The 27,715-nt window shown below is 38.6% G+C and overlaps 3 protein-coding genes across 3 annotated transcripts in view; 2 read left to right on the top strand and 1 right to left on the bottom strand.

Annotated features, from left to right (window-relative positions):
• Positions 1-1,519: 1,519 nt before the first annotated feature.
• Positions 1,520-6,561, bottom strand: LOC137286882 (large ribosomal subunit protein eL24-like). The gene is made up of 5 exons (XM_067818896.1): positions 6,521-6,561; positions 6,311-6,386; positions 3,838-4,085; positions 2,805-2,856; positions 1,520-1,653 (listed from the first exon to the last, which is right to left on the bottom strand). Exons 1-5 carry the CDS (start codon positions 6,523-6,525, stop codon positions 1,570-1,572), a joined length of 465 nt encoding a protein of 154 aa, XP_067674997.1. The 5' UTR covers positions 6,526-6,561; the 3' UTR covers positions 1,520-1,569.
• A 184-nt stretch (positions 6,562-6,745) lies between these two features.
• On the top strand, positions 6,746-17,723 carry LOC137287922 (centrosomal protein of 97 kDa-like). The gene is made up of 7 exons (XM_067820296.1): positions 6,746-6,765; positions 10,606-10,751; positions 11,591-11,693; positions 14,056-14,111; positions 14,858-14,959; positions 15,789-15,902; positions 17,589-17,723. The coding sequence occupies exons 1-7, from the start codon at positions 6,753-6,755 to the stop codon at positions 17,721-17,723; spliced, it is 669 nt and encodes a 222-aa protein (XP_067676397.1). The 5' UTR covers positions 6,746-6,752.
• Positions 17,724-17,877: 154 nt separating this feature from the next.
• Positions 17,878-27,715, top strand: part of LOC137287921 (serine-rich adhesin for platelets-like) — a 60,502-nt gene continuing 50,664 nt past the window's right edge. Inside the window, exons 1-3 of the mRNA XM_067820295.1 lie at positions 17,878-17,888; positions 18,084-18,188; positions 18,853-18,967. Coding sequence (XP_067676396.1) covers positions 17,878-17,888; positions 18,084-18,188; positions 18,853-18,967 — 231 coding nt within the window. The remainder of the gene's footprint in view (positions 17,889-18,083; positions 18,189-18,852; positions 18,968-27,715) is intronic.

Below are 27,715 nucleotides of genomic sequence, written 5' to 3'. Positions count from 1 at the left end.
CATGCTATTGTACGCCATTTCTGTAGATCGTTGCTCATGATGTCGATCACTGGGTTGTGTGGTCAAGATTACACTACTTACAGACGGCTCCGATTCACACACCCACCTTAGCGTTAGGCTACCGATGGGCGTTGGATAAAGTGTGGGAGTTACCATTACCTTAGCGCTGTGTTCGCTAATCGTTGACTCGGAACCCAATCATATGGCTTCCATTTTACAAGTTCATAGAAAGCTATATTGGTAAAGATACTATTATCCCTCCAATGACATTCTCCCCGTTCGTTCTCTCTCTCTCTCTCTCTCGTACACACACGTCGTTTTGATTACACGAATGGTGTCATTCTAGAGGTGGAACATTGGCCATGGTTTTCTATGAATCGGTGGAATTCTATTCAATCAGTCTCCGCAAGGTCAAGAAACGGTGGGAGAAATGTGAAACTCGGCATAGTGGCTATGTAGAGAAGTTATAAGGACACTAAAGCAAAACAAAGTTTCTACCCTGAATGAGTTTTTGATATAATTAGAACTCTTTGATATCCCCTCCTATGGATTATGTCACACATTGATGATACAATTTAATTGCAGTTGAAATGTGGTAACAGTTTGGTGCTGGGGTTTGCAGTCATTGTTGTCAATTGCTTGTTTGCCTGGAAAGAAAAAGCAGGAAGGGATGAAATGGCTTGCAAGTGGTGCTGTTTGTTTTGAATTACTGAAACATAGTTCATAGTTCAAACAGAATATCATGTTCCAAAGTGCAGGTATTTTGGGGAATGAAAATGTTATTGGTGCTTCAGTTACTTTACTAATGTGAAAAGTGAGTGAGTTTAGTTTTATGCTGCACTCAGCAATGTTCCAGCTATATGGCGACAGTCTGTAAATAATTGAGTCTGGACCAGACAATCCAGTGATCAACAGCATGAGCAATCTGGTAATTTGAAAACTGATGACACCTGTCAACCAAGACAGTAAGTCTCATTACCCAATCTCATTGATCACCTCTTACAACAAGCTTGGGCTCCTAAAAGCCTATTCTGTCCCAGACCTTCACAGGTCCCTAATGTGAAAAGCTTCTTGATGGATCGGAATAAGTGCTACTGAATCATGGCATATCATACTTGACAGGTATATCTCTATTATGGTTTTCATTCACCCCACATATCAAAATTATGACGTAGACATGTCTGACATGACAGTGTTAGGTATCAAAGTCGCATTGATAAAGGTTGAACAGTTTTAGCATCTTCAATAAAGTTTGAGCAATAAGTTTAACAGCCTCAGAACCTTTCAGAGGCCAGAATCACCATGGTTTTGGCATGGCAGCCAGATGCCTACTCACCCAAGTATGTGATCAATCCTTCTGCCAAGAAAGACAGTACTTTCTACCCAAACAGAGCATGCAATGAGAATTTCAGTACCTGTGAGCTCCAGTCCAGGAATCTGGTATATAATACCCATTTGCGAGAAACCAATATCAGTGCCATGGTCGACTGACAGAACCTTAAAAGACATCAACAGCAAGTTTAGCTATTTACATATTTTTTTTTTATTTCAGCCTGCAATTATTACAGTTTAGCGTTTGCCACCAACAATAGGTTTAGATTTGGGCATGTTCTTAGAAGCCTTGGCTTGTTTTCCTCCCTTGGGTGCAACAGGCTGAAAGTAAAGAATGGAAATGGATAAAATGGTATTACAATTAGAACATAAAATTGCCATCGTCATGTAAAAAGGCCTGACATTACAAAAACAGCACTACTTTCCCTAAAAGTGAGTGAATGACTTAGGTTCTACATCCCACTCAGCAATATTCCAACTACATCGCAGTGGTTTGTAAATAATTGTATCTGGACCAGACTATCCAGTGATCAACTAAGTATGACCATTGACTTACACAAATGGGAATAGATAATGTGTCAACAAAGTAAGCAAGCCTGACCACCTGATCCAGTTAGGTCGCCTCTTCTGACAAGCCTAGTCGCAAGCATGGGTTTCCCAAGGCCTGTTCTACCCCTGATCTTCATGGGTCACTTTCACTAACAAGGCTAGTTCAATTTAAAAAATATGGATGGTACAGCTATATGTTACATTTGTTAGGCTATGGAATGTTAATATAATAAGTTTCATCCCAATACTTTGCCATTATTTGGTGCAAAAATCAAACAGGTTTAACCAAGAAGTGACTAGAAAGTGAAGACATGCATTCTTAAACCTAATAACAAAATTAAAGACCTCACATAAACTTGACAGTTTACCAAAACCATGATGACTTATGAATTACCAATCATTCCAAAATGATTTAATAGCTGGTATTCAATACCATTTATTGTCAATATTTTATAGTAATTACAAAGGTACATGAAGTAATTTTTAAATTTGCATAAAGATGAGGCTAATCAGTCACAGAAAACAAAGCATACTAAACAGAATGTTGGACTACTCTCTCTCAGGAAAAACATTTCCGAACAGGAGAATAAGTCATGCTACAAACTAATACTTTACACCCCTGACATACTAATACGTGTTTACTATGGTTTTGTTTCTTGTACATCAGACACAGATAAATCCGCTCTCTCTCTTTACTGTTAGTATCAAGAGAAAATTATCCTCATGTTTCGATACACAAAAGATTCCTTTGGGTTCACATGACATGACACAAAAGTGCCCCTTATGACACCTAATATCAAAACATACCACTTTGAAAAATGCACATTCATCTTTTTCTAAAAATAAATAAGCACCATGTGCATAAAAGGTGAACATAGACACATTTTTCAATAATGAATTATGTTCATCTTGCGACACTTTACCTTGGAAGCCTTTTTCTGACTGTCCTTGGACTTCTGCTTCTCCTTGTATGCCCTAGGGAAGAATAGTGCCATGAGATTCACAGGTCGGAACATATCACTAAATGATTGGGGAGGACTGTAATGATGCATCAAACTACTGATGGACTGTAATTGTTGAGCCTCCGATAGAAATTAATCAATGGTAAAAACGAAAAACTCTCTGCATTGAAATTATCTGTATTATTAGTTAAGAAACTTACTTCCACTGATAAATGTGCAGCGCAAAATACAGGAAATATTAGATTCATTCACTGTAATTTTAGAGTTCTCTGTCCATTGCCTCTTAAACTTGATCTGGACTTAAAGATTTTGTCAGCTGTCAAAAAAGACTGAACTACTTCAGCTTGTTTTTATGTCACACAAACGATATATTAATTTGGGAAACGACTTGAAAAGAGAGAGGAGAGAGAATTAGTCACAAATGAACTGGGAATACCCGAAATGGGCTTCACACACTGGACCCATGTGGGGAATGGGAAACGTGTCTTCAGTGTGACAAGCAAATGCTTTAAGCATTAGGCTACCCCACTACCCCGCTTTGCACATATCAAGGGATACCTATAGCTCATTCAAAAATATTCAACACACTGGATTTTATGACTGTCTTAAATTCCTTAAAGTGTCAACCTTGAGTCATTTTAAAAATATTGACAACAAATATGGAATATGGAAAAACCATTTTTAAAAATTCTCTGACAATTTACTATGGTGTTACTGACCAGTAGTGTTGCTATCATATTTTCTTGGGTAAAGGCTCACAAAGGTCTTTGTCACCAAAAGCATTAACTATCACGTAATGGTCAAACTACAACTTTATGACACATAATGATGTACACTGCTACATAGTTGCACTTTTCTTGAAAATATCAAATAAACACGGTATTATTCACTAGAAAACTGTGTTACATATTTAGAAGTAATCATGACAACCTGGTGTCATGGACATGTTTTCAGAAGTTAAATAAGCAGGTTTTCTGCATCTGTTCTAGATTACCTAATGGCCTGCTCTCTCTGTGCCTTCCTGACCTCAGGCTTCTGATTCCTCTTAGCCATGATGTCATTGAGGGTGGCACCAGTGATGGCTCGCTGGAACTTGGCGGTCTTTCGGGTCCTCTTCTTGGAAACCTCTTCTGTCTGACCCTTCTTGTGCTTTCTCCTGTACAGCACTGTCCAGTTGATCTCACGAGGGTTGCGCTTCATGTTGTGGGAACGTTCACATTTCTTGTTAAGAAACTGGAACACCTGACAGAACAAATTTCATCTTTTCTGACTGTCATTTTCCAAATGTTAAATTTCAACTGAATGGGTAAGATATTTTACTGCTTTCTGCAACATCACAGATCATAAGAGGGAACACCAAAAGACAGTGTACAAGCATCAGATAGCAGGGTGTTCTAAACTGAATGATAATTATTGTTATACATGAAATCCTAAAAATTGGATTCAATATAGTTAAACATACCTAAGCATTAAAGTCTCTTCTCGGCAAATGCAACATATGCCAGTTACAAACCAACTAAGGACAGATGGAGTAATCATAAATGTGTATGCTGCCTTCAAATCGTAACCATTCACAGTATTTTACAAACTGCCCACGTGCCACAAGTATGCAAAGAAAATGGATGCATAAAATAATTCATGGCATCCAGAAGGTTGCACAAGGACACACAATATCACTCATTGTACCAACATCACATCTATAACCTTTTTAAGTTTGTGATTGTTTCTTTCAAAGCAGTTACATGCATTATTTCATCCATTTGTCCACATGATCTATGTCGCTGTTGTCAAATGAATCTTCGACTCACTGTGTACATGTGGACAGCATGTAAAATATATCTACTGGTCTCGTTCCTATTTGGCCATATATCTACCTACAGTGTACATCCCCTTCTCACATTTTCACAAACACATCTCTAAAAACAAGTGAAACCAAACTAGGACATTCATTACTGAAAACCATGCGCAAATGAAGTATGTGCTCAGCTATGAACTGTTGTCACATGTAAATAATTTTCATAACAGCTTTTCTTCAGAGTGTGTTGAAACTATCGGTAAACATATGGCCAAACTAGGCCTGCAGATATTTTCACATGCTCTTAACAAATGCATAACAAGTCGAAAAGTAATGAGAAACCATGAAATGATCAATGATGCATTCCAAGGTCTAAAGGAATTCTCAAAACAGACATTACCCTACATAGTTATTTTACAGGACACTTATATTGCCTGCGGGGCCCTGAAATCTAATACTTAGTAGACTCCCAGTCTAAGTAAACTTAGTCTCAGTACTTTTCGTTACACTCCACCACTGAGTCTAACAAAACCTTATGGGAGGTCGCCTCAGGTAACCTTTGAGATTGACCAATCAGGACACAGCTTACCAAATTGCGAAAGTGCACATTTGCAGATACCTTTTGAACTGTTTATCTCGAAAAGGTTCATACCGAACGATTCCAAATGCTATTTGGCGTACACTCGCTTCCAGGTGATGCACACGGCTTACGTACAACCATGACAACGCGAGTAAACAGTCACTGAAAATGGTGTTTTTAGCAATATTCAAGGATGTCATCTTGCGGAAATATTAGCTAGTGGTAACCATGTCAACAGAAAACCCAAAGCGTATATACTGCAGGTCAAATAATTGTGGTATATGCGGATTTGTTTGTGGAGAGATCTGTGTCAGTGACCTGAATATTTTGAAAGTCCCTCTGATCCCTAAGTAGCCGTTGTCTGAATGGTTAGTTCTATTTAACCGCCTCGCGTTTGATTGGATGGTCATTGGTCGCTCAAAGGTTACCTGACGCGACCTTCTACTAGGGTTTGTTAGACTCAGTGGTGGAGTGTAACGAAATACACTGAGACTAAGTTTCCTTAGACTGAGTAGACTCCAGGACTTCCACATTTGCAAATCAAGATAAAACCATGCATTCACCTTTGATTACAGTCAAACCTTTCCTTTTGACATTACAGAGTTAAACTGCAAACTGGCTGGTCTCTCACAACACCACTGTTGGCATAATATTTACCATCTGAGAAACTGGTGCAAGTAATGATAAATATCTGGATACAATTAATGGAAAATAAAAACGTCTCTACTACAATGACATTGCATTCACTCACGCAATTTTTTAGTTGAAATATCATAGTCAGAGACGTGTTGTCGAGTACAGATAATTTCATTCATCCCCTTAAGAAAGGACTGACAGTCAATCTTCCCGATTAAGTACCATGTGGTGTATCACGCTTCTTGTGACGTTTCTTCTAAAATGCCCATCAAAATAAGTTTAGTCTGAAGATCGTTTCCATAAACAACATGCATACTTTCTTCGTGTTTTATAACTGTCCCCGTTCAAGAGATATGACTAGCTAATGTTAACCATATAACTTGAAATGCTTTCCAAATACATCCAGCTAAAAGCACACCAATAAACACATGTAGTCGTAATATTTAATATAAATACCCTGCCATCAGCCTTGACCATTTTCTTCCCATGGCCTGGGTATATTTTGTATCCACTGTACGAACAGAGTTCGATCCTGGAAGAAAAATAAAACACATATGTGATTCAAACAGATAATTACTGGTGGAAAGTAACGTTTTTATTATGATTTATCAATAAATGTAACAGGGATTGCATGGATAATATAGGCATGTAGCCACAGAGGCTTACTTCATGATTGCAACCGGAAAAGGAAAGGCTGGTGTTTGTTTCGGAGTAAATATTGGAAGTTATTTTTTCACACATATGAAAGATATAGTTATTCACACGCAAACATGTCCCATACTATATATACCAAAATATATCACAACGTATGCAAATATATTGCAGCGTTCTAAAACATTTAAAATTATATTGGATCATATTTATTCACTGCGTTCCTGCTCAGCGGGAACATTTCAAAATGGCGGACGAAGGTAACTTCGCTGAATGTAAACATAAAACCCATGTATTTATCATTGCAGACAGATAATTATCAAATGCCATTTCTTCGTGTGGAAGAATTACTTATATGGCAATACATCCGATATTTATGAATGCCATTTAAAAAAGAACTAGGGTTAAATACTGCTTTAGTCGTGTGTTGCCAATGTAAATAGGTGCCCGTCACAGGCATGAGATCTTCCTAAGCCTTAAAGGGGCACTAATGCGGAGCAATTTCCGTGGACTGGTGTAAACTTTTGTTATTGTTTTTCTCCCGTGAGTACCCGGATGATATCCCAGAATTCGTGACTGGTTCGTGACCTCTGCTGCTCCGTAGGCGCAACTGATAGTTTAATTATAGACAGATCAACTGAGGTGAAGTCATTTTTTACTTCATTACAAATGTATTATGAAAACAAATGAAACACTTTGAAGGTTAATCATCTGTCATTGGTAGAAATGGTAAAAATCTATTAGGACGGAAAAATAATGAAGCCAATGTACGTCTCTATATTTTGCCTCATAACCCTAATTAGTTTATTGTCATATTTGTATGATTCTGAAAATTAATAAAAGAACACACGATCTGCTTATACTCATAGTAAATTTCTAACATAACAGCAACATTTATACATTGTATAGATTGCCAATGTGGATCCTATTTCACACACATACGCGATCTAGTGTGTGTTTTCTGTCATACAGATTCTGCTGAATGCTACAACAAATAAATTAAAACAAAATGCAAATAATGAATGTAAAACAGACTAATTTTATAGCAACAATGTCAGGCTACTACTTTGTTCAGGAGTGTATCCATCAACATCCACGTAAAAGAAATCGTATTCCATTCATCTGCAGCTGGTAAATAATCCTGCTCTGTGTCGCGTGTCTTACAACTGTCTCATTTGCGAAAAAGTAACACATCGTTTCACGTCTTTCACATTGGTGAAAACCAGATAAACCTCTCATTGGTCTCCCAAGATAGCACACCTGGCAACTAATTGTATGATGTCCACTATTCTAAGTAATTTAGTTAACCAATAATGAGCAATCAATCAATCAACGCAAGGGTGGTTAATTCTTTGAAGGGAAGATGTTGTTTTTGCACTCACACTTTACGACAGGGTGTTGTCATCTACACACTCTGCCTTTTGACAAATCCGCTAGAAGATAAAAGTAATTAATCAATCAGTGTGTTATCGGTTAATCCTTTGATCGATGTTTGCTTTTGTAACTCAGCTGATAAAACCTCTTGCATCACTTACATGCACATATTACATAACATACAATACATTTGCCATTACAGACCTTAGTTTATAATGTTGAGTATTTACTCCAGACAGGAGAAATGCCAAATGGGAACCTTTGTTGAGTAACCGAAGTGGTGTTACTACTAATTATACCTGTTAGAAAATCATTAATTGACCATCCAGGGAATGATGACAAATAACACGTGTATTTACACCATCAAGCGCGAGTTACAGCAAGGAAGATGTAATCTCTGTGTCGCATGCAGCCTGAAAACACTTATGGGCCGAAACTGTTTGAGGATACCAACGGAATTTCGTTACATAAGGAATACACACTGGCATTTGCTGTGTACTTTGGTAAATAGGTGAAATAAGGGTTTTTTTACGTAAGAAAATTTTCAGATTTCTCTACCAAAGGCAAAGTCATCGTTTTTTGTTTACGAATTCAAATAAATCAACTGTGTGTTTTAATTATCATAAATAAGAAACCATTGTAGCTACCATAGCTACCAAAATTTACGTATGATATTTGCTATCACAGCTCAACCAACTCTCAAAACTACCAAAATATACAGCTTTGCAATCTTCCGTACTGAAACAAATGGCTTGCTGCGTGCCTGTAGACATCATATTTTCATGTAACATGATTAAATATCGAGGTTAAAAACGCAGAAATAGGATCAAATTGGATCAGTAACTATACCATCCAAGCATCCGAAAAGTACTACACTGCTGGGATATTTGGTTACGATCGGACAAGGAATACCATGGATATTTTTAAACAAATGGCATATGATGGGCATCCGGCCTCCTGACTGTTTAGGTGAAAAAGTTCTGGTAATATGGACAGGAGCCCAGTTCCTTTGTCCGTCACGGTCGAAGGAGTGGGCGCTGACCAAATTGCGGTTTGGTTTCGTAATTAGACCGTTGGCGAGAAACATTATTCGCTCCGCATCAGTGCCCCTTTAAGGCGGCACGCGATGACTTCTAGCAACTGATGTACGTCCGTGTCAAGATTATTACTGACGCGATTGTTGTATGGGAGTGAGTTCCTTGTTCCACAGATTAACAGATTCAACACAAAGTGGTTCAAACCCTATATACTGTATTTGGGGGCTTTTAGTTATTTTTGTTAGTTATCCTGTAATTATCGTGATAGGTTTTGTTACTAATTCTAATATATATCATTTTATAAATTATATTTAGGATCGAGGGAGTGGGTGCAGAGGAACTCTCACTGTTACATGGTACTTATAGCATGCCACAAGAACACTATTGTTTAACTTCTCAAATTCCTCTCCACTCGTGTAGGCTTGACAGGCCTTATGTAGAAGCTATATCGAGTCCAGTTAGAACATATGCTTCGGTCTCTGCTCACTCCTGCATCTGAATGGGATCACTAGATCAGCTTTAGTAACTTCTTGCATGCTGTTGAGTGTTATTGGTTATCACTATGTTCTGTTTAACATATTTATTAACATGGCAATAGTACAGAGCTACATGACACCATTCTGTATGATGGTAACCTCTAATATCAGGGTAGTCACAGTTGTAGGATTGTGAATAGCTACTGACATTTCATGTGCAAGGTAAATTTTCACCTGACTGGTTTATAATTATTAATTTTCATTTCTGTCCTAAGTAATGTGCCTATTGTCACTAATTGTTTAATAGGAGGATAGAATTGACGTGACTCAATTATGATGATATTTCTTTTTCAGTTTTATACTGTGGCACACTTTAGAACATGTGTCATGTGTACCGGATATTGCATCCCCAACGAGAATGGTTACCTTGTTATTTAACTCAACAATATTCCTGCTGTATTACAGCAGTCTCTTAGAAATCTTGACCTCTTGATCCTGTTAGTCACCTCTTATCACAAGCTTTGTTACTGAAGACCAGTTCTAACTCAGATCTTCACTGGTCTACCTTTCATATAATGTTAGGAGAGAAGAGGAGGGCAGTTTCAAAATTTGATGGTTCAGTGACTAAAATGATGCCTGTTCATCATTTCATGAACATCTTGTATCATCATTATTTGATATTTACACCAGCTGTTTTTCATCTTCTCATTATTATTGATTATTATATGTTAAGAATGTAAAAAAACATGTACATAATTTGTTCAGTACCCTATATGATTCAGAAACTAAAACACTCGAAAGGTCCTTCACAGAGTCACAAATGCTACTGAATGGAGGCTGATATAGAGAGATAGATTTCATGCAATTCTTAAATCTTTGTTCTTACATATAATTCTAATCTATGTATTTAATTAAAATTCAAGATGCATGGGTTAAGTTTAAGCTGCTTTTGGGAGTCCCTTCTTGAAAAATATTGTAAGATGATGGATTTCTTAGGGTAGATGGTACATCATTCCTCAGTGTTGGTGCACCCTTGTTGCAGCATCCATGTTGAGCTGTTTTGCATATGAGATGATTTGTTGTTTGCCGTCCACTTTATTAGAAATATATGTTAAAGAAATCCTCAGATTATGTTGAATTAGGAACAACTGTTTGACATATATATTGTCAAATTTTATTTACCTCAATCTTCCACCATATTAATGTATTTCAGATGATGAAGGTGGTGTTCTGGACTTCACTAATTATGGATTAAAGAAATTTGACATACCGGAGGGCTTACATCCCAGTGGACTAATTCTTGATCAGAACAGCATCTCGAAAATAGAAAATGTGGACCACTTGCAGGACTTACAACAGGTAATAGGATGTGGGCTTCAAAGTATGTCAGTAGTTATTCCTTTTTGATTGTTATCAAGTTGCAATGAATCTGTAAATTTCTGTGTTATTTTTCACACCAAAATTTAAGGGTTATCAGGGTCAGACTATTGGATTACTGCTGAATCGTGACAATTTAGGACTGCTTTTGATGGTTTTCTTTGAAATTGTGCTGAGACATCCAAACTGTAGGAGAAAGTATCCTATAATATATTATCCTTATCTCCACTGCAATTACTCCTCTTGAGGCCAGATGTAATTGACTCCTCGATTCCCCAAAGTCTGTGGGTTTTAAATTCTTTTACTCGTTGCTCTCATCTACCTAGCTACCAGTGATATATAATTGTCCATCTGGAATTCTACTTTCCACTGTCCCAACGAAAATGAAATCTGTTGGTACAGTTCACTATTAAGTACTTTGGAATGCAGAGAAAGGGACTGCCTGGTATTTGAGAAGCATGTGCACAAGTTCTGACAAAGTTTTTGATTCATTGACACCTGTGCTGTGCCGTCTCCATCTTTTCTCATACACCTGACTGTCCCTTTCTCTGCACTCTTCCATCATAACAAATAATGAACTGTACTTTAATGATACTTTGTCAACAAAATTTTTATTTTTCGGGCTTAAATTCTGCAAAAACCTCACAGAGTTAGTCTGATGTTTTGATTGTGATCAGTGTTTCATTGAGTGTTACATGTGTATTAGTTTTCGAGTTACATTTCAATTGATCAGTCTGCTTTTGAGTCTATCAGACTGTAGCCAGAATGTTTTGTGGAAAGTATTCAAAGGTGAATTATCTTGTTCTGTTCACATTCTCCAGCTGTCCTTAGCATCCAATCACCTGGTTCGCATGGTGGGGGTGTCCTCTTTCATCCACCTCACTGTACTGCGACTCTCCAACAACAGCATTGTCAACATTGAAGGTAAACACCATCAAAATCTCAACAGCTGCTACAGCTGATGATTAATATGCGTAACACTGTGAAATAACAACCACAGTTATGGTGTTCTTGTTAATTGTAATAATCAGAGATTGTCATAGTGGCCAAAGAACTAAGCAATCAATCACATCTGTCTCATAATCAAACACAAATGATTTTGGAACTACTGTTTTAGTGTTTTAAAATACTTGATGATGGAACATATCCTAAAAGTTATCAGGTATGGAACAACTAGGAAACATGTATAATTCTTAGAAAAATCACTTCACTGACTGAAATGTCATGACTGAATGTTTCTTGAAGACTCCAGGATGTTTAAGTTCATAGTACGCTGCACTCTGTCTTCCTCGGATTGCTGTATATACTGGACTGAACTTAAGGTCCTGACATAATCCTCCTTTATAAGAAATGTCTGTGTAACTTGGACTTCAGTCTAATTTGTACTTTTTAGCAGGTCCGAATTAGACAGAGTGCACTGTATATTAGACATCGCTTAAAGTAGCAAGTTGCCATATTAACATTGGATGTGAAGTTTGGAAGTGCAGTGTATGCAGTGTCTAAATAAAAAAAAACTTCATAGAACCATGTTATACTTACCTGCAATAACAACCTGAATAGGAAAATGTGGAAAAGGATGCTAATCAATGTTTGCTTTTGATGATTGCGTGTTGGTAATGGACCCAATCAGGAAATATGAGATCTCAACCAATTCCCAACACAATCAAGACTGTTACACATAACTGCTTTAGCTGGAGTGGGAATGTTGTGGGTAGTGGCTCAGCCTGCTCTAGCTAGAGTGGGAATGTTGTGGGTAGTGGCTGACTCTGCACTAGCTGGAGTGGGAATGTTGTGGGTAGTGGCTGACTCTGCACTAGCTGGAGTGGGAATGTTGTGGGTAGTGGCTGACCCTGCACTAGCTGGAGCGGGAATGTTGTGGGTAGTGGCTGACCCTGCACTGCCTGGAGTGGGAATGTTGTAGGTAGTTGCTGACCCTGCACTAGCTGGAGTGGGAATGTTGTGGTTAGTGGCTCAGCCTGCTCTAGCTAGAGTGGGAAATGTGGTGGGTAGTGGCTCACGCTGCACCAGCAAGTGTGGGAATGTTGTGGGTAGTGGCTGACCCCGCACTAGCTAAAGTGGGAATGTGGGTAGTGGCTGACCCTGCACTAGCTGGAGTGGGAATGTTGTGGGTAGTGGCTTAGCCTGCACTAGCTTGATTGGGAATGTTGTAGGTAGTGGCTCACCCTGCCCTAGCTGAAGTTGGAATGTTGTGGTAGTGGGTCACCCTGCACCAGCAAGTGTGGGAATGTTGTGGGTAGTGGCTCACCCTGCACCAGCAAGTGTGGGAATGTTGTGGGTAGTGGCTCACGCTGCACTTACTGAGTGGGAATGTTGTGGGTAGTGGCTGTCCCTGCATTAGCTGGAGTGGGAATGTTGTGGGTAGTGGCTGATCCTGCACTAGCTGGAGTGGGAATGTTGTGGGTAGTGGCTGTCCCTGCACTAGCTGGAGTTGGAATGTTGTGGGTAGTGGCTGTCCCTGCACTAGCTGGAGTGGGAATGTTATGGGTAGTGGCTGACCCCGCACTAGCTGGAGTGGGAATGTTGTGGGTAGTGGCTGACCCTGCACTAGCTGGAGTGGGAATGTTGTGGGTAGTGGCTGACCCTGCACTAGCTGGAGTGGGAATGTTGTGGGTAGTGGCTGACCCTGCACTAGCTGAAGTTGGAATGTTGTGGTAGTGGGTCACCCTGCACCAGCAAGTGTGGGAATGTTGTGGGTAGTGGCTGTCCCTGCACTAGCTGGAGTGGGAATGTTAGGGTTGTGGCTGTCCCTGCACTAACTGTAGTGGGAATGTTGTGGGTAGTGGCTGTCCCTGCACTAGCTGGAGTGGGAATGTTGTGGTAGTGGGTCACCCTGCACTAGCTGGAGTGGGAATGTTGTATGTAGTGGCTGTCCCTGCACTAGCTTGATTGGGAATGTTGTGGGTAGTGGCTGACCCTGCACTAGCTGGAGTGGGAATGTTGGGGCTAGGCAAGGAGAGTGGCTGAATACTTGGTGTGAGGTGATCTTTCTCAGTAGATTCTGTCTGCTGTCCAGCACATATTGAAACAGTAATCCACAGCATTCAAAGATGACTAAATATGATAATTTCTGTGAGGCTTGTGTTGCGAAAGGCAGAAGCATCTTTTAGCTTGCCTCATGACAGTTTTGCGTCTGTCTCTGTTAAAGCTTCATATTCCTGATGATAGTTAGAAAAGTTCTAATAGGTATTTGAAAAACGTAATTTTTTCTGTAAAATGTGATATGATGATGATGATGATGATGATGATGATGTTTCATATATTTTAGGACTCGCAGACCTGGTATACCTGTCATGGCTGGATCTCAGTGGCAACAGTATAAAGGTAAAACAATACACTGAGACTTTGTTAAACCAGACAGTCACATCGCCTCTGAAATTTTATAGATTTATAAAGCTTGGAAAACAAATCAATATTTCAAAGTAACATCTGTTAGGTTTTATATTAGTAAGCATTCCTGGAACTAAATGTCTGATAGGAATGTTTCCAGACTGATGAGGTACAGACAGTCATGGTTTTGCTGTACATGGTCCACGTGAAGAAAAAACAGTATTTGTGTTAGGACCGGTGAGGATCTGAGCTAGTCTCAGTCTTCAGCAACCCATGCTTCTTGTAAGAGTCAGCTAATGGGATCAGGTGATCAGACTTGCTGACTTGATTGACACATGTCATCGCATCCCAGTTACGAAGATCAATGCTCATGCTCTTGATCACTGGATTGTCTGGATTGACTTATTATTTACAGACTCCTGTATTATAGCTGGAATATTGCTGAGTGCAGCTTTAAACAACAACAAACAACAACAACACTGTTTTTGTTAGCCACTGTTAGTAGCCTGCCTCTGGTTACTGTCTTTTAAGCCAAGTGAGATTTTCCAATAAAAGTTCATACATCAACACTAGCATCTACTGAAAGAGACAAGTTTGTCCATGTTTGCACATGTTTGCACATGCTGCCAACATGCTTGGAGTCAAGTCATGATTTCAAGGCAGATCAATTTGCATCCGTTCTTGCCTTTGACTTTTGGTAGTTTTTTTATGTTAAATTAATATAATTGTTTAAATTGCAGGTTATTGAGAATTTGAAGAATAACGTCCTGCTGCGCCATTTGGATTTGTCTGACAACAACATTGCTGTCATAGGGGACTTATCTCCCCTGTCTGTTCTCAAGGTAGCTACCTCTGTACTTCACGTGAGCTGTAGTTGTTAGTCAGTGCCATGCACTTGAGATGGACAGTGAAACACAGGTTTCTCTAAATTTGATGTATCAAATTATGTCTAGAAGTGCAGGCATGTCCAGTGGGAATCAAGTAAAAAGTCATCAGTTTCGTTATTGTGTGTAATCTCTGGTTATTGATGTAGGAATTTCCAACTTTGACACCATGGTGTTTGACTATGGCAAACTTTGTTACTTGGTAGTGTTAACATTTAAATGGATTTGACTTCGAGTTTGCTACTGTAGTATTTGAGTCTCTGTGAACATGGTGCAGAAGACCATTTATGTTTTATGGTTCTTTCTGTGCACGTTTGATTTTTATTATTTTCAGTGTTCAATTAAAATTTGTTTTGCTGTCTTTGAGGTTTGAGACTATATATTTAGATTTGGGACCCCTTGAAACTTTTAACTTAAGGTTTATAAGTAGAATCCTTTGACATGTTTTATTTTGAACATTAATTTCCCATGTATTTGTAATGTTTGAGGAAATATCGTGACAAGGAAATATCATCAAAAACTGTTCATCGCTGATTTTAATTACGACATTCCGTTGCAATCATCAGTAGACTTGTGTTATGACTAGTATTACTTCAACCTTTAAGGAAGACTGATTCATTTGGCTAGATGAAGTCACTGACACCTCAGAAGGGATTCGAAAGGTTCATTTATAAAGAATTCCATGTACAATTTCATTGAATGTAATAGAATATTTTTGGGGTTTTTTTATGAACTCATTACTCCATTATACATTTAAGACATCTTTTTGACTTTTTACTATTTGCAGACTCTTTTGCTTCATGGTAATATCCTTTCAAGTCTGAAGCCTGTTCCTAGTTGTGTTCCACCATCAGTCAGAGTTCTCTCCCTTGAGAGTAATGACCTGTGTGACCTCAGTGAGGTAAGAAGTCTTCAGATATAACTAAGGATAAATAGAAATGTCAGCTGATATACAACCACACTTATATGTATGTTAAAACTGACTGCTCTATCCTGATACTATGCTCATGAATAATAATTAAGATTTTGTTTGTATGTTGTTTAACTCTGCACTCTGCGCTATTCCACCTATATGGCATTGGTCTGTACATTATCGAGTCTGGACCAGACAATCCAGTGATGAACAACAAGAGCACAGATCTATGTAGCTGGGATACTATTACTTGTGAGCAAGCCTGACCACTCGATCCCTTTGTCACCTCTTACGACAAGCATGAAGACTAATTCTTGGATCTACAATATAATAATAAGTCAGGACAATGTAGGAAAGATTGTATGTGACATCAGTTTTCTCTCAGTGGGTTCCTGGACAGTTTATGGTGGTTATATTGGAGTTTTCATTTTGTGACTTTGCATTTTTACCTTGGGCAATATATCCTCATTTCTTTGTGAACCAATTCTCATTTGTCCATCCCAGAGGCATCAGAAATGCCAAATTCACTCCATTAGAGTGAACAAATTCAGCATACCTCTGTCATCCCATGTGAAAGACCTCGGGGTTGTCATAGATTCCGATCTTAGTCTGGACAAACAAATCGGTCACTTCTCTAAAGTCTGCAACGTACAATTATGTACATTGGCAAGATCAAGCCCAGTCTCACAAAGGAAGCTACAAAAAACACTGACTCTCTCCCAAATCATTTTTTGCCCTGACCATTGTAATATTCTTCTCGCCAACTCTGCAAATATTAACCTAAACAGACTCCTAAGTATTCAAAATAAAGCTGCTTGCCTTGTCTCTCGGACACCCATGTCAAACCACATCACACTCATCTTCCAAGAACTCCACTGGCACCTTATAAAGCAACAGTTCAGATTTAAGCTCCTTTGTCTGGCATTCCAATGCAGCTCTCCAACATCACAACATTACCTCTGCAACTTACTTCCATTGTACTGTCCCAGCAGAACCCTTCAGTCTGAATCCAAACATCTGTTCACTGTGCCAAAGGTGAAACACTCCAGTTAAGGGAAGAAATAATTCGCTCATGCATGGGTCACTTCCGGGAACAATGTTCCCCTTGATGACAGCCAATACCAAACCTGTTTTACCTTGAAAACAAAACCCTTTTTTTCCCGCCAAGCTTTCTACTGAACAATCCTTACTGTATTTACAGCATAATATCCAATAATGGGAAAAAACCAATACAAGTCCGCAATGAAGATCATGTGGTCAGTTGTCTCTGACCTGGCTCAAGTGTGTCTTGTGAATTCTACTGTGACCTTTTAGAATGCTGGTTTCAGATTGTTCTACGTGCAATCAGTTACCTGTCAAATTATCCTTTTGAAGTTCCTCTGTTTGAGACCTGTCAAGTTAATATTTTGAAGGTCCTGTGTCTGAATCCTTTCAAATTATCCTTTTGAAGTTCCACTGTGATTTATGTATTAATGTTTACCTATGTTTACTTCACCAGTGATGATTGTACCAATGTTTACCTATGTTCACATCACCAGTGATGAGTGTACCAATGTTTACCTATGTTCACATCACCAGTGATGAATGTACCAATGTTTACCTATGTTCACATCTCCAGTGATGAATGTACCAATGTTTAGTTTACCTCCGATGACAACATTGTTTATCCCCCAGGTGTGCTACCTGGCCAGCCTCCCCGACCTGGATCAGCTGTCTCTGGCCAACAACCTGTGTGTCCTGATGAATGCACTGACACAATATCCTTCTTTGCAAGCTACAGCTGCTCTATACTACCAACTTTATCATTAATCCATCACTCATTTATCCAACAATCACATTAATCCAACAAAAAATTAGGGAGCAATTTAAAACAGTGATTTTCCTGAGAAATTTATTCATGTATGATTTTGTTTGTAAATGTCATCCTAGATATTATAAACCAAATGTCTGCGATGTCTGATGAATGGCTTTAGGGTAACTTTGTCGGCTAATTTTTGTTTGTTGGCCAATTGAACTTAGAAAGGAACACTGTAGAAAAAGAGATGCCTTAATGCCTGAGAGACATTACATGGAGCTATATAAGTATATTTTGATACTTTGGTTTTCCATGTTGAGGTAGTCCCAATATTTTGACAATGTAGTTGAAACCTTTGTCAATATGCATTGAAGAATTTCCTTGACAGAGACTACAGGGTTTGATTACAGGCCATATGTGGTCAACTGGTGTCCGACGTTACGATTGCTGGACGGCTTCGTTGTGTCGGAGAGGGAGAAGTAGGTGTTGTTACTGTTGTTGTCATCCTCTTTGTGAAACCTTTTTTGGACACAAGAGCTCTACCTCTTGCTGGAATATGCATGCACGCATGGCTTCCATGGTAGTTATATGTATGTGTGAGATCATCAATTTCATCCCCTATTTACTAAGATTATATGTTGTGATGAGTGGTATGAACAACATAGAGTCCACATAGAATTGACATGATATTGCTGATGTCTCACGCAAATTCCTTCATTTATATGAAATGGATTAGGAGTTCTGGCTAGCTATTCTCAAAACTTTCATAGTCCTACAAACTTCTTCAGGCCATTCTTACCTCGTTGGCTGCGATCACAGTTAAGAATTCTTAGGACTATGAACGTTTCAAGAATAAGGGCCCTGATGTTATTTTATGGTAACGTTTTCAAACACTCTCAACTTATTGACAGCATAAGAAACTGGACATAGTCTGAAATTATTATTCAGAATAGATTCTTCCATACTTTCAAACCTTGGGCTGATGTATATGAGATGGAATGTTTCAGATGTCCATGGTGAAGTACCTGGTAAATTATTTATAAATGATCTTGAATACTTCATCTTCCTTTATGGAAACCTTGTACACGTTGTATTGTCAGACTGCGGGGTGTTCATAGAAACATGTACAATTTGTATTGTCAGACTGCAGGGGGAGTGGCTGTACTGTCAGGGTAAAGGTCGTCACTTCCACCCTGGGGAACATCTACAGCTCGTCACATACCTCGCAACTGCCTGCCCCCTTACCACCTCGGACAAGGTAGGCACTGAAATCCAGGGGTTAGCAGGCATGCCCTGAATTGGAGAATATCAACACTAGTTGTAAATGTAGATTAGAATGAGGATTGGATGGGTATAATGTGTGACTGGGCTGATTGTGGGTTGCTTGAATTGTTGTTCATTCTGTCAAACACTCTCAGTCTAATTAAGAGACAAACCTGTATTTGTAGGTTTAGTGTATGTATCTCAGATATCTATACTGGACAAAGTAAGTTAGGGATATTGGTACTTTCATGACTGATATTTTGTCAATGAATAATACATCATTATTCAAAATTTCAAAATTAATATATATCTGCAACTATTTTTGTCCAGTATATATTTGGAACCAAGGACTTTGGTTCTTCAATGTCCAGACAGAATTAGGAGAGGTGAGTGTTGAAATTGTATCCATTCTAATTTGACTGCAGTATTCCTTTTAAATATTTTTCACATTTGTATATTGGTATCTTCAAACAATCTGGAAAGAGTCATAGACGGTGATAAATGAGGAAAGATAGTTTGACTTCAACATTTCACTCACTTGCAGGTCCTTGAGATATTTTACAAGTGCTTCACCTAGAGTTACCTCCCATACATAGAATGCTTCCTTTTATCAGCAATTATTTATTCCACTGTAAATTTCAAGCATACTGTGTGACCTTTCTGAAGCATTTGGATATGAAAGGAGTGGGCCATATGGGCCACACGCCCATCATATTACACCAGGATACCCTGTCTTGAAAATTGTTACAGACTGAAAATATGGATCAGTACATAGTGTTAGGGTTAAAAATTTGCCATGACAAAGGGTGTGAGAAATCCCCACAGAACCAGCAAAATATAACACAGATAAGTCTAAACTATCCAGAAGTATGTATTGACCAAAGAGGAAGATACAAAGATTTACAATAGATGTTTCTTGTACAATGCAACCAAGTGGAATCCAAAGTAATGGGTCACATATATAATATCAACTCACCAAAGTCTTCGTTTTCAGTGAGAAACAGTTCTGCTAACTCTTTCATGGTGAATGGTCAGTCTAGGAAGTGGGTCGATGTAGATAATCAGATGAAGAAGCAGACAGATGTAGATAGGCCGAATGATGACACAACTCTAGCGTTACTCAGAGTGTAAATCCGTATGTGTCATTAACACAGTCCACGTAAACTTAGCCTCAGTACTTTTCGTTACACTGCACTACTGAGTCTAACAAACCTTATGGGAAGTCGCGTCAGGTAACCTTTGAGATTAACCAATCAGAACACAGCTTACCAAATCGTGAAAGCTAAAATTCGCACATACTTTTGAACTGTTCATCTCGAAAAGGTTCGTACCGAACGATCCCGAATGCTATTTAGTGTATGATTGCAGTGTCAGTTACCTGAATATTTTGTAAGTCCTTCCTATCCCTATGTAGTAGCTGTTGTCTGATTGGTGATTGTCTGACAGCGGAGAGTAAACTGTCTCTGAAAATAGCAGTTTTGGCAGTATTCAAGGATGTTATCTTGTGGAAATATTAGCTACTGGTAACCATGTCAACATAAACCCCAAAGTGTATATACTGCAGGTCAAATAACTGTGTTGTATCAGAGTTTTGTTTGTGGAGAGATCTGTGGCAGTGACCTGAATGTTTAGTAAGTCCCTCTGATCCCTAAGTAGGAACCGTTGTTTTATTGGTTAAATCTGTTTAACCATGTCGCGTTTGATAGGACGGTCATAAGTTGCTCAAAGGTTACTTGACACGACCTTCTACTAGGGTTTGTTAGACTCAGTGGTGGAGTGTAACGAATAACTCTGAGACTAAGTTTACTTAGACTGGTTGTTAACACAACCAGCAATTTTATATATACACAGTCACAGATTCTTGAGCATTCCGCGAAGTATGGAAGCTTCGCGATAGGGCTCATGTTAACACACCAAAGGGAGGCAACTCTAAAGCACTACCTTAAAGGCGTACCACTAAAACACTATTACCGATGATATGAAATTTGACCCATAATAACTATCACTCAAACTCTAAACATTGTGACCCAATAATAACTGTCACTCAATCAGTAACTATACAAATTACAAAAACACACCCTAGTAATAAATAGGGTATGCGTAATGTATGATACTAACATGTATTGATACATAAGTGAATTGTGACATTCCTAACAAATTGTTTATGCTGGTGTATAGCTCCAAGCAAATAAAATGAGACACTTACAAAAAGTTGATTTTGGTCACTGCTCAGTGAATTTGAACTTGTTTGGGTAATATTTTGCTCCACTGACAACAGTATGAAGTTCTCGGCATTATCTCCTCTGTCGTAGGTTCAAGTCACATGTTGATGCTGTAGCAAACAAATTCCTAGTGACCGACGACATGCCAAAATCTGATGCGATATATCAACATCTCACTTTATATGAAGCAGGGTGCAAATCAGTTCAGAAGTTACAGAAAATATAGGGGCTTCCTCAGAGTACCACTTACTGCCTTATTGCTAGATTTCAAGCTGCTGGCAGTTTTCAGTGCAAGCCGGGATCAGGATGTCCTTGTAAACTTGGTGGAAATGACAGGCGATGACTCACACAACTGGCAGCGGTGCATCCAAACAGTTTGAGTAAACAATTGGGTTAGGATGCCACAAATTTATGACTATAAGGCAGAGTTTCACCGAATTAGATTTCATTAAGAAAGTGCCAACAAATGATGTTCCTTTGATGACGCAAGAGCACAAGTGGAAAAGACAGAAGTGATGCGAGTGAAATAGGGACTTTTCAAACTGGATATTTCCAGATGAATCGAAGTTCCAATTTTTCCGAATTACAAGAAAAAGGTGATGTTGAAAATGGAAATTGCGAAAAATTGTGCCAAAGCTCGGATTTTGTGAGGGTGTGGGGTGGGATCAGGAAAATTGTGTCAACACCGCTTCTGGAAATTTCAGACTGCATTGATTCAAAGAAGTACTGTGAGCTTTTGCAAGAAAGACTGCTAGATTCAAATATCAGACAAAGTGGAATTCCCCATGTACTGCAGCAAGATAATGCCTGCATGCATACACCCGCCCACACCAAAAGTTGGCGTCGTCGAAACTGGTAGTGGAATTTCTGGCCACATCACCAGATCTGAATCACATCGAATATGCCTCGTCAGATTGAATAGTGTTTGGAGCGAAATGGTGGACTGGCTATTGACTTATTGTGAACGATTTGACGATGCATTGTCTACATGTGTGCCAATTTTTATAAATCTATGTCTATTATTAAATCCAGATGTGGAATCATATCTTTTGCTTGATACTGTACACTGCGATGGCTACAGAATATTGTGAATAAATCAGGAAAGTTCCCCTGAAGAGATTGAGTCTTGTCATCTTGTGGACATTGCAGCTTTCAGGACCACAGAAGGTGTGTTTTGAAAGCCCAGCCCTCTTTTAGACACAAAACCTGTGTGAAGGTCCGGTTTAGAATTGATCTTCAGTAACTCATCCTTGTAAGATGAGACTAGCAGGACTGGGTTGTCAGGTTTGCTGACTTGGTTGACAGGTTCAAATGTCAAATGTCTCATGCTGCTGTTCACTGGATTGTGTGATCATATATAGAATTGGAGCTAATAAAGCTGAAATATAAGTGTTTCACTAGTCAAACAGACAAGCAAATAAACATAGCTTTTATCCAAAGTTTTACCCATGAAGAAAAGTGCATGCTTCTACATAAATTGTTCTCATTGAAATTATGAGTATGAAATGCAGGTTAACCTGATGCGATCTCAGTAGTTTTAGTTACTGGGTTAGCCCAATGATGAAAGCATTGGCCCTTCAAGCTGAAGACCAGGGTTTGATTCTCCACATGGGTGCAATGTGTTAAACCCCTTTCTGGTGTCCCCTTCTGTCACATTGCTTGAATATTGCTAAAAGCGGCGTAAACTAAACTGACTGACTCTGCAGTATTCCAGCTATATGGTGGCGGTGTGTAAATAATCGAGTCTGGACCAGATAATCCAGTGATCAACAACATGAGCATCGACCTGCACAAATGGGAACCAATGACAGGTGTCAACCAAGTCAGCAAGCCTGACCACCCGATCCTGTTAGTCGCCCCTTATGACAAGCATAGTTGCCTTTTGTGGCAGGAATGGGCTGCTGAAGGCCTATTCTACATTCATGGGTCCATTCTGTACAGAAAATATGTGTGAGCTGTTGACTGTCAAAAATGAGGTTTGAAAAAATAAAGACATCATAATCAGGACAGATCATGTTGACTCTCATGTACCATTACACCAGATGTTTGACAGGTATTGCTCTAACCAGTTAGTCCTGTAATCCTTGAGTGTCTGTGTTTGTTGACAAGATCCCCACTGCTGGATCACTAGGGACAGGTTGACAGGGTATCCAGGTAGTGCTGGCCAGTCTCTCATTGATCTGGGGCTCTGCTTCAGGGTGGAATGCGGAACTTTACCACATCTAAACATGATGGCACATTAGTATGTCTCAAAGTCCCTGGACTCCATTATTTTTCATACTATCAAGCCTGTGCTGCTAAAGTTCAAAATGAGACAAGTCTAGATTTTCTGAAGTCTTAATTTCCCATATGACCAGGCTTCTTTTCAGTGTAAATGCGTTTATGCATTGCTAAAAAGAATTATATTCAATCAGAGCCAAGTGTTTGAAGCGTTCACTCATCACTTCAAACACCGGGGTTTGATTCCCCACATGGGTGTAACATGAAGCCCATTTCTTGGATGCCAGCTGTCATGATATTGCTGGAATATTGCAAAAAGTAAAAGCTGTGCAATACTCAACTTACTCACTATATATTCAGAAACTAGGCGTTAATCTATGGCAGCATGTGTGACTGTACTAATGCTGCAATATCCACCAGTGATGGGTGATATGGCATACTGCAATCTGGGTGAGGTGTTGTCTATTTGTGTAGGGTATACCCTATCCACATGATGCCAAGGTGTAGTTTATGGCTGTGTTTGTACTGTAGTACTCTAGTGCCATGAGAAAGTCACTATTGATGTATGGTTTGGGAAGTGCATTGTGTCTGGAGTTCTCTGCATTGCCTAGACTTCACTGTTGTGTCGGAGGTTGTCTGGGATTCTCTTGTGTCTTGGGTCATTGTGAATGGAGTTCTTTGTTGTTTCTGAGGTTGTATGTGGAATTCTCTGTTATGTCTGAGGTGTGTGGAATTCTGTGTTGTGTCTGAGGTTGTGTGTGGAATTCTGTGTTGTGTCTGAGGTTGTGTATGGAATTCTCTGTTGTGTCTTAGGTTGTGTGTGGAATTCTCTGTTGTGTCTTAGGTTGTGTGTGGAATTCTCTGTTGTGTCTTAGGTTGTGTGTGGAATTCTCTGTTGTGTCTGAGGTTGTGTGTAGAATTCTCTGATGTGTCTGAGGTTGTGTCTGGAGTTTCCCCTTGGGTGGGGTTGGTTTTTTTATTGTCTTTAGTTACAGTCAATCTTTTCAGCATTCCTGATTGAACTGTGTTTATTTGTCCCCGAAACCTCAGACTTAAACATTAGTCAGAGGCATCATGATTTCTTGTCCATACAGTCGTGATGAAACTGACTGAAAATCTTAGCATACTGACTTAATATTAAAGCATATTTTCTGTGCAGGAGAGATCTTTCACTCACGTTTTCACTCTGTTTTCTGTTTATTGTGCTGATTCAAGAATATAGATAACTGATCCTTAGAAACCATAACCTCTGTTGCATCATGATCATGAATCCTGCTCTTGGCTGTCTACATAGCTTTATTAAAGATAGCTTTGAGGTAGGTAGTATTCCCCAGACTAGAGATCATGCGTACGCAAGGGGAGAGGTAATGGGTTGGGGTAGAGGGCAGTGAAGGAGGAAAACACAATTTCTGTGTTAAAGTTAAAGAGAAACAGCACTCTGAATCACTTCTTGTGGTGTTAGATTATTGATTTTTATGGGGCTTATCATGTCTACAAATCGTACATAAATTAAGTGTTGCGTTCGTAATGTTCTTATTTTTACTATGTTTGCAGGGATTTATCTGGATCTATAAGGAGGCCAATATTCTGCCCTAAATATGAAGCAAGTCTCATAAAACATCCCCAAATCGTAATAAGACTTTGACAAGCCTTGACATTAATATAGTGGTAATGACAGTTATTATTGCTTTTCACAGGAAAATTTTATTTCACTTATAACAGGCCCAATATACAAGATAAGGTGTTAATACTCAATTTTACACTTTTTCATTAAAGAAAATATAACACAACCACGTTATAAGAAAATGAAGACTTTTTGTTATAAGATACCAATCCTGAACAATTTTGACTGCCAAAGGCACTTATCAGTAAGTGTTACTGTCTTAAAAACACAATTAAATACACTCTCACTAGACCATCCATTGAACATCATGTCACTTCTCCATAAAGTATGGCAGTAGAAATAGAGAAAGACTATGGTATGGTGAAATGTTTATATTAGTGTGTATCGTGTTTATGAAAGCAGGAGTGTCCATATTATATATAAAGCTGACCAGAGACTGTTTACTGTTTACTACTGCTATGAGAAACCCTGAATGCTAAACATAATACATACTGCCTTTGTTCAGTGAACACATCATTCATCAGCTTTATGACTCTTTGGATTAACACTTTTCAAATCATGTTTTGATGTCCTATTCAAGCCTGGACATGAAATATTTCCTTTGTGTGGAAAACTTAATACCTCAAAAATGAGGTCTATAGGTTACAGGAAATTCTAACCGTGCTGCGCATGATGTGAAGAAAATAAGGAAAGGATATTATTTCAGGGATCAAATCTTCCGTCTGTCACCTTCCTTGTCTATGCTCTCAAGTTTTTTTTGTTAAATATGACCTACTCGAAAGACTGATAAATTATTTAGTAACATTGAGCTGACACATATTAGTAGTTGTATAATAAGATTTGTTAAGACTCACTTGGCGGAAGAAATGGTATTAAAAGACAAATTACACCCAGGGGCAGTGGGTCCTATTGGAAAAGTAGGTGGGGCTGAGAATGATCATTTTGTTTCTCTGTTCTACATTATGCCAATGTTAGTCGTTGTATTTTCTATGTATTTGTTTAGAAAAATACTGGCCTAAAATTGAAGATGGTTGTAAAAGTAAAGTAAAAATGTTCATGTCCAGATTATTTAAAATACTGATGAATAATGAAACCAACACAGGTCATACCATAGCAGAAGAAAGAATTTGAAACAAATGAAGTTTTAACTTTTTTTGTAATAAAGATGTTTTTACCAGTACACATTATTCAGTATGCCTTGGTCACAAAATCTTGTGTAGTTTGGGCTATGCAAAAATTGTTGAATGTGATTCCTTTACTTCTGATTATTTTTCTGTTAGGTCTAATAGTTCTGTAAATCGGTTAAAAAATGTAAAGCCAACGATTATGAACATTTGCCATGTTTTGTGTTCATTTGCTGATATGAAAGAGTTTGATTTTGAAAATAGATTGGATGTTGTTTGTATATATGAAATTGTAAAATTCTGTGATCAACTGATGAATTTACTCATTAATGATATTATAGTGCAATACATTTAGCCTGTCTGTAAAAGGAATAGACTTTAAGTTGGGATGATTTGTAAAATTGAGCAAAGTTAAATTTTTGGAAGAATTTCAGTGTTCAAGTGGTGAATTTCGATATTACAGTATAAAAATACTTATAAACTCAAATGGGCAAGATCATGAACTTTGTGTCCTGGTGATTGGTAGCTATATATAAGTTTGAATCCCGACGGATTTGTTCTTCACTAAGAATGAGTTACCCCAAACATATTGATTAAAACAAATGAGGGAGCACCTTTTCACGGCAGTGTTAATTTATTTATTCTCAGATTTCCTCCAGCAGCACCATTCAAAGCTGGTGATGAAAGCTGGAAACTATTAAAGGAACACTTGAATATCCCTGTGTTCCTTTATTTGTTTTTCTCAGTATATGTTCGACCATTTTCTGAAGGGCAATGTGTTTTCAAAGAAGGCTGAAATACTTGTGTACAAACAAGTTTCTACAAGACTGGTGTTGTCCGGCATGTCATTCCGCCCTGTGGTGTGGTATATTTCGTATTACAACACAGCTAAACAAGTCAATCGTTATCATGTAAACCAAATTACCATGACACTGGTTGAAGGCTGAGAGCTCTGGCCGAGTTGACTTTTAGTTCTCATAGGCAGTGTAAGACTATATTGTAGTCTTTGCTTTCACTTATAAAAATACATTATGTACATATTATGGCTGGAGGTCATAACAAACTCGTTAATCCACCTCGTAATGCTGTTTGATGTTTTAAAATGCCAACAGGTTCAGACATCCTTCCTTTCAAGCTGTTTTCGCTCAGTCATGCGAGACATTGGATTTGTAGGGGTGAAGTGAAATATCCTGCCATTGTTTGGTTAAAGTATCGCATGGCAGAACACCTGTCAGGCTGACTGCAAATGTAAACACAGCCACATGGCAATGTGTTGATAGGTAAACAGCTTTATAAGATGAGCCAATATGACTGAACCCACATTGGTGGTTAGGGGAACGTTATGTGGACGATTTTCCATAGTCTAGACTGTAATCTGAAGATGTTTGGGATGAGATTTGTTTGGAACAAGATTGAACAGGAAATATTTCGTCTTTTCTTGCTTGAGTTTTCCTTTGTGATGGATAAATAAGGTGTGGTAGCTACACAAATTCTGTACCTGTGGTATAAATGAAGGAAGATATAAAATATTTGCAATGATATTTAAATGAGGT

Source organism: Haliotis asinina, chromosome 6 (assembly GCF_037392515.1).
Source record: "Haliotis asinina isolate JCU_RB_2024 chromosome 6, JCU_Hal_asi_v2, whole genome shotgun sequence".
NCBI lineage: Eukaryota > Metazoa > Mollusca > Gastropoda > Lepetellida > Haliotidae > Haliotis > Haliotis asinina.
The sequence above is the reverse complement of the archived record's forward strand: the minus strand, read 5'-3'. Positions and strand labels throughout refer to the sequence as shown.